This window comes from Rutidosis leptorrhynchoides, chromosome 8 (assembly GCF_046630445.1).
Source record: "Rutidosis leptorrhynchoides isolate AG116_Rl617_1_P2 chromosome 8, CSIRO_AGI_Rlap_v1, whole genome shotgun sequence".
Classification (NCBI taxonomy): Eukaryota; Viridiplantae; Streptophyta; class Magnoliopsida; order Asterales; family Asteraceae; genus Rutidosis; species Rutidosis leptorrhynchoides.
In genome coordinates this window covers 298,489,468-298,497,087 of record NC_092340.1, presented here as the reverse complement: position 1 = coordinate 298,497,087, position 7,620 = coordinate 298,489,468, and the positions used below count along the sequence as shown (strand labels likewise).

The window sequence follows — 7,620 nt, the reverse complement described above, 5'->3', positions numbered from 1 at the left end:
ATATTGTGATTATGATATGTCAACCTTTATCTTAGTCATCTTTTCAACAACCATGTAAAAGTGAATTCAAAGTGAATTCCTACTTGGCTTCTATCACCCTAAATTGGGGATTATCACCAAAATGCCCAAATATTTTGGTCCCCTTGCACCAGAGCCCAAAAAAAAAAATTGACAAAATGCCCTCGCAAGGCGCAAGGTACCTTGCGTACAGACAGGCGCAAGTACGCAAGCTTCCTTGCGTCCTTGCGCCTTTATCTTATCAGGATAGGATTTTCAGGATAAGATTTCATTAGATTTTCTAGATTTTCATGGAAAGAATTTCGATCCTATATAAAGAATGTCCCTGGAACTTGTAATTTATCATTTCCTCACAACTCATTCCCAAAGAATTTCAGTGATTATTGGCTACACAAGGTACATTTTCAAGCATTTTTTTGCACTACCTAAGTATTTATGAATTGTGTTAATGAAGATAAATTTGTTGTTCATATATGTTGTGGGGGTTCTTTTGAGTTTATTAACAACATTCCCATGTATTTACCCCTAGATTGTTTTAGAATTCGGTTAAAACTACCTGTTGCACCTATAAAACCAATGAATCAGAGAATATTATTAAAAAATGTTCTTAAAAAAATACAAATGCCACCCAATTCACCTGTTTCAATGAGATACATTTATAATAACCATGTTTTTGATATTACGGATGATTATGAAGACTTTCAAGAGTTCTTACAATATGCAATTGTAAATGCTCCGATTGATATTTATGTTGTTGAGAAAGTACGAATGAATCTACCACAACGAAACCCAGAAACACACGTACCACAACGAAACCAAGAAACACACTAACTAAAACGAAACCCAGAAACACTCCAACCACAACCAGACCTAGAAACACACTCAACACAAGTCACTGAACCAAACCTTCTTAATTTAGAAGCGGAAGAGCCTGAAATGCCACCTCCAAACACTGAAGAGTTTGATATGTTTAACTATGGTGTTGAAAACGTATGTAAAATTAAAGAAGGAGACCACCCGTTTGAGATATCTGTTGTCGCATCTAGTGATTCAGATGGAGAAAAAGACGGAGACGAAGACGAAGATGATCAATATGAAGAAGAAAAGCAAGATTTATTCTGGAATATGCCACCTCTATTGAGTCAGTAAGAGCAAGAGCCTGAATTTACGACTCAAACACCTACCACGTATAGGGTATTAGATTTAATTAATGTTCGTCAAACTTTTTTGAACAAGGTCGAGTTCATAAACACTCTATTTACAAAATGTCTTGAAGAAAACTTCCAAATTAAGCCTGTAAAGACGGACAAATCTCGATACACCGCTAATTGTGTGTTGCCAAACTGTGAATGGAAAATTAGTGCTTACAAAATACGGAACACTGAAAACTTTATGGTAAAGAAATTGCATGACGTACACACATGCTCACGCACACTAATTATGGGAAACAATAAACATGCTACCAAAAAGGTGTTGGGTATTATGCTTGTGGATTCTTTCAAGTCTGCAAACCGGGAATACAAAGCAAATGATATACGTACGGATATAGGACACCGGTTCGGTGTCAGCATATCTTACAATCAAGCATGGAGGGTAAAATGTCATACATTACAGATGCTTCGTGGCAGTGCTGAAGACTCGTTCCGAATGCTTCCCCTTTACCTATATAACATTAGGATCCACAACTCGAGAAGCGTAAGTAATTTGGTCACCGACAAAGAAGATAGATTTTTGATGTGTTACTATTCCCTTGGCATAGTTGTAAGTATCGATAATCTCTCTCAATTTTTAACTTATAATTGACCTTGTTATAATTGAACACTTTTGACCTGCTAAAATCTATGTAGGTTCGATCATTTGTTCAACATTGTCGACCGGTAATCATCGTCGATGGTGCGCATTTGAAGGCAGGGTATTCGGGGACAAATTTAGTTGCCGTTGCGATGGATGGCAATAATGGAATTCTGCCATTGACTTATGGAATTGGTGGCGGCGAGACAAACGAGGTTTGGTCATGGTTCTTAGGCAACCTAAGAGATCATTTAATGAGTTGTGGTATGAGTGATCGTATTTCAGAGCTTACTTTTGTTTCTGATCGTGCTGCTTCAATAGCACATGGTGTTTCAACTGTGTTTCCTGAAGCGTTTCACTATTTTTGTGCACGTCATTTGTTTGGAAGCATCAAAACTAAATCTAACAAATTCAAATATTTTGAATGGCATTATTGGAAAATGGTAAAAGCTTACCGTGCCTCGGATTTTGAGGATCATCTTAGTGTATTTCGAAGAATATTGAGAGCGTCTTACAATTATTTAGAACAAGTTGGTTTCCACAAATGGTCCAAAAGTAGAGCTGAACATGTTAGGTATTCATACCTTACTATCAACAGTGTAGAGTCTGTTAATGCACTATCCAAACATGCTCGAAAACTACCGGTTTGCATGTTGTTTGAGTTTTTTCGCGCTTCAGTACAAGATTGGTATTTCAAACATCGCAACCAGTCGGTTAGTCTTACTTCAACGGTTACCCCATATGCTGAACGTAAACTAGGCAAGAGGACGAGAAAATCTAGAAGATGGCAAGCAATTCCATCGACAAACAATCTAATAGAAGTGCGAGATGGCAGAAAAAATGGAATGGTTAATCTCGACGATAAAGTATGTTCATGTGGGCAGTGGCAGTTATCGGGGATACCTTGCGGACATGTTATTGCAGCAGCACGACTTTTCGGAGTGGAGGATGTTACTAAATTTGAATCACACTGGTTCACAACTCAAACTTATATAAATACGTATTTGGAACACATCCTTCCTTTACCCCATCGGTCAGAATGGTCGTATCCGTCGCCCGGTGTTTTACAAATTGTAAACCCTCCCATTAAGGAGAAAAGAGCCCCTGGACGCCCTAAAAGTACAAAACGTATTCCGTCAAAGGGTGAAGATACTGAAAAAACCGTAAGAACTTGCACTCGTTGCAAAGAACCAGGTCATGGTAGGGATACGTGCACAGCTTCTTATGACCGAACAGGTGAATCAACTTCTAAAAGGGTAGTAAAAACATCGGCCTCAAAATCGAAGAAGGGTAAGGAGAAGGCCACAGATGCTGAAGCTTTTAAGGCATATCAGTCTCAGTTTTATGCAACGTGAAACTTAGGGAGCGATAATTAGTAACCCACTATAGCAAGTTTATGTCAATTTTATTTTTTATGTATTGTTGGATTTCGTTTGTTGTAATGTATTGTTGTATTCTAGGTACCTACTGTGTTATTTTATGTAATTTGTTTAACAAGACAGGACACGCAAGGACGCAAATCATTATTTGCGTATGCAAGGCTACGCTTGCGTATGCAAGATGTTGCTTGCGTACGCAAGATAGACAAAAATCTGCACACGCAAGGACGCAATATTATGCTTGCGTACAAAAGACGGCCAAAAATATACACACGCAAGGACGCAAAGCTATGCTTGCGTACGCAAGCATAGCCTTGCGTCCTTGCGTTTAAATTCAAATAAAACTGTTGCAAATACAATTTGCCTATTTACACAAAATTTACATACAGGCCAGCAACCTACTAGCTACAATGTATCAATCAACCTGAATCTCTGATGGTGGAGTTGGTGGCGGCGGTTCTTGTGTATCAAAACGGGCACGGAAGAACGTCCTTACCATTCTGTTTCTATACTGCTCTACAGCCTTTTTAGGATCTCCAAGGTTGTCAACCTCCTCCCTTCCATAAATAATCCTCTCCATGTGTATGCACACCCAAACCCCACAATCACCCTGACCACCAGTCTGCATTGGCACAATGGGACCAGGCTCAATCATCAACTCCACACTCTCTTTATTTTCATAGTATCCGACAATTTGGGAGTCTTGCATCTTGTTAAAATAGTCAATCGCCTTCAAGTACACTGGCAAGTTGTCACCCAAAATCTTGAAAACTGCGTCAAGTTTTTGTGAACTGACACATCCGGGTAAACTGTCGTACACAAAAACCTTCATTTCTTCTAACTTCAACTGAAGCAGCAGGAAATGTTCTTCGTCATAAAAATGTACTAGGATCAAGACCTGTAACAGACAGACAGACAGGATAAAACAAAACAACAGACACAAGGACGCAAGATAATCCTTGCGAAGGTCCAAAAATATATGCAAGGTCGCAAGGTTAACCTTGCGACCCGGAGACGCAAGGACGCAAGGGGAAATATGCGTCCGGTAACAATGACGCAAGGACGCAAGATAAACCTTGCGAAAACCTAAAACAAACGCAAGGTCGTAAGATTATCCTTGCGACTAGTAGACGCAAGGACGCAAGGAGAAACTTGCGTCCAGTAACAAAGACGCAAGGACGCAAAACTGTCCTTGCGTCTGTTCCAGAAACACAAATGCTGTATATATACTAGTGTTTACCTGATCATAGTCAGCCTAAGATGGATATAGGTCAACACTGCTATCTCCAAGTCCAACTAAGTACATGTAATCTGGAGGATTATGGCCAATAATTCCCTCTCCATCTGTTGTAGATTCTTCCTGTGTGCTCACCTCCTTCTGAGTATTGTCAAAATAAGTGTTGAACCTCTCAAACATGTTCAGGAATTCCTGTGGCATAATAGTCCATCGAGAACTTGCTTTAAGCACCTCAGCTGGAAAATGAGGAGTGGCATAAACTTGACTGGCTCGGGGGAGAAATCTCTGACGATATCTCAAAAGAAATGTAGCCCAGCCGTCAATGTGCTATAAATATAACAAGTTAATATACAGTGTGACCTTAGTATAAAATAAATTGTATAAAAATATATAAAATTAACAAAAGAATAACAAACTTATAAACTTACCAAGTTATCCAAATAACCAGAATGTCTTAATCCCAGTAATCGAAGCCAAAAGTCTTGATTTATAAAAATGAATTGTTCATTTTGAAAGATGAACATGCAACGCGTCTCTTACTTGCTCTCAATCATTGTCTTTGGATCTTTTGCTGGGCCTGCATGCTTTCTACCATCTCTCCATGCATTAGGTGGCGGTGGTTGGAGAGTTCCTTGATCATTTATAAACCTGTCAATCATCCCCCAAATTTCTTCCTTCAGTAGCCCAGTCTTGTTCCTTTCTTTTTCTCTTATTCACTTTAACAGGCTGCTTATCAACACTTACCTACAATAATTCAACAAATAAGGTTAATTTAAATTAATACAAACAGACGCAAGGACGCAAACAATCTCTTGCGTGTGTGGAACCATCGAGACGCAAGGACGCAAGAACAGACTTGCGCCTATAGGAAAGCAGACGCAAGGACGCAAATGTTTGCTTGCGCCAGAAAAACTCACCTCTGCTGCTGCATCTGTGCCCATGGGTACCACATCCTGATTAATTTGTTGTTGTCCTTGATCTTCTTCAGTCCCTAACCGTACAACATTCATGCTTTCCACTTTCTCAACCAAATCTTTTGACAACTGAGTAAAAAATTAATGATAATTTAGTAAACAGATATCCGCAAGGACGCAAACTCAACCTTGCGACAAGCCGATGCAAGGACGCAAGAATATCCTTGCGTGCCTACTCGTCAGGACGCAAGAACACCCTTGCGACACGCAAGGACGCAAGGTATGTCTTGCGTCCGAAACAGTCACAGAAAACACCATTATTTAGCCATTGTTTACTGCAATAATTTAACATACAACCTTTTAAATTTGCTTAAATGTACCTTCTCAATGGGTTTTTTGTACCCAGGTGTTGTGAATGGGGACCTTAATACACCAGTTGGCTTTCTTTCTCTGATTCCACGTTGAATGTGCATTGGAGAAGGCCTTTCAATCTCATTATCAGACAAAGATCGATTGAAAGACGTATCATCATCCTAAACACAATAAAGAAGATAGATAGATAATAAATCAATGGGATAAATCAATATCAATATTCAATTAATACCAAAAATAATAAATAAATCAATTCAATTCAATCTACCTAATATTATTATTGTTGTTGTTGCGATAAAAGTTTTTCGTGTTGCATAACAAGTTGTTTGCAATCAATTAACTCTTTCTCTTGTTTGTCCATCCGCTTTGTCAACAACTCTAACATACGATGTAAATTGTGTACATCGTGAGGGCCCTCTGTATGAACATATTATGTTGAATGCACACGGGGTGTCTGATGCGACCCATCAATAACTGGATCAACTGGATCAACTTCATCTTCTTGCACCTCATCCTCAATCTCATCTTCTGGTACCTTTCCTCCTCGAAAGTACACGTCACTCTGAATCCACCATTGACAACTCTTTTCTGTTTCAGTTGGCTGCAGACCACGTAAAGGTCTCTTTTTCTTGGGACACTCATCCTACAATTAATTATTTAATTATCAAATAAGAATATTAGCAGAAACGAATACGCAAAGACGCAAAGAAAAGCTTGCGTCTCTGTACGCAAGGTCACAAACAGCTCTTGCGACCACACGCAAGGACGCAAGCTCCACCTCTTGCGTCCACGTGCAATGACGCAAGAATCACCTTGCGTCCACTTAAAAAACACACGCAAGGACGCAAGGCATGCCTTGCACCCATTCCAGAACCTGTCTGTAACCAGATAACAGAAAAATTATGCAACAATTTAGGATAGGCTAACATTTTTAAAATGTAACTAACCTGAATATCTAGGAGTTTAAGGTATTCAGACATTCCAAATGACTCGGCAGATGAACGCTTCCAAAAAAGAGCCCTCGGTACTCCATTCTTGTCAGTCTTTTTTGCAAACGGTTTAATGGTACGACGGTAAGACTCGAGAATCCAAATCTGCAAATAAAAAAACAATTTATGTTACATCTTAAATATTAACATTAAACAATAAATATTCAACCATTTACCTTGAATGCCCACATAAATCCCGCCAAAGTGTACGCCTTTTCACTCTCTAATTGGCTTTCACGAATAACAAACCCTTCACTAACCGCTTCGTAAGTTGGCTCCCAAATACGAGACCCCCAAGGGTACTGATTAACACGCGATAACTCTTCGACTAGCCATAAAAACTTTTTATTCATAACATGGATCCCTTGTTTACCCATAAAACCTCTCTCTACAATTAAGATAATTGCTAATCGCACCACATCATCGTTACTAATACGGCTGTGATCAGATTTTAAAAGCATCTTTTCAACATCACTAATCAAAACATTTTGAGAATCTTTAAACCCTTAAATAAACGTCGTCTAATAGGTGCGGTCTGGACGTCATAATTCTTCGGGATGTAATGTGCCATGTCCGTCCGGCTACTAAACAAAAAACCCGTAACAAGATAAAATTCACGGCGACCAAATCTAATCGAAAAATTGTTCTGGAAATGAAACCATATATCCTCATGCTCATCGGGGTACTTAACATTATCTAGTCTATCCGGCCGCACACTCTTCCGTTGGAGCATGCAATGTACAAGCCCGGGATCATTACCAAAGTATTCTAGATCTAACCATGGACCGAAACACGTTTCTTTAAACTTTTTAATTGATTCTCAGTCATGACCTTCTTCACATCCCCTATAACGCTCAACTTATTCTTCATCGTTAACTTTCCTTCCACAAATCCCTGCATAAGTAACAATAAAATCAGCA

At 39.1% G+C, this 7,620-nt stretch overlaps 1 protein-coding gene across 1 annotated transcript; it reads left to right on the top strand.

The window, feature by feature from the left end:
* The first annotated feature begins 954 nt into the window (after positions 1-954).
* On the top strand, positions 955-3,164 carry LOC139864340 (uncharacterized). The gene is made up of 3 exons (XM_071852917.1): positions 955-1,159; positions 2,095-2,453; positions 2,520-3,164. Exons 1-3 carry the CDS (start codon positions 955-957, stop codon positions 3,162-3,164), a joined length of 1,209 nt encoding a protein of 402 aa, XP_071709018.1.
* The last annotated feature ends 4,456 nt before the right edge of the window (positions 3,165-7,620 follow it).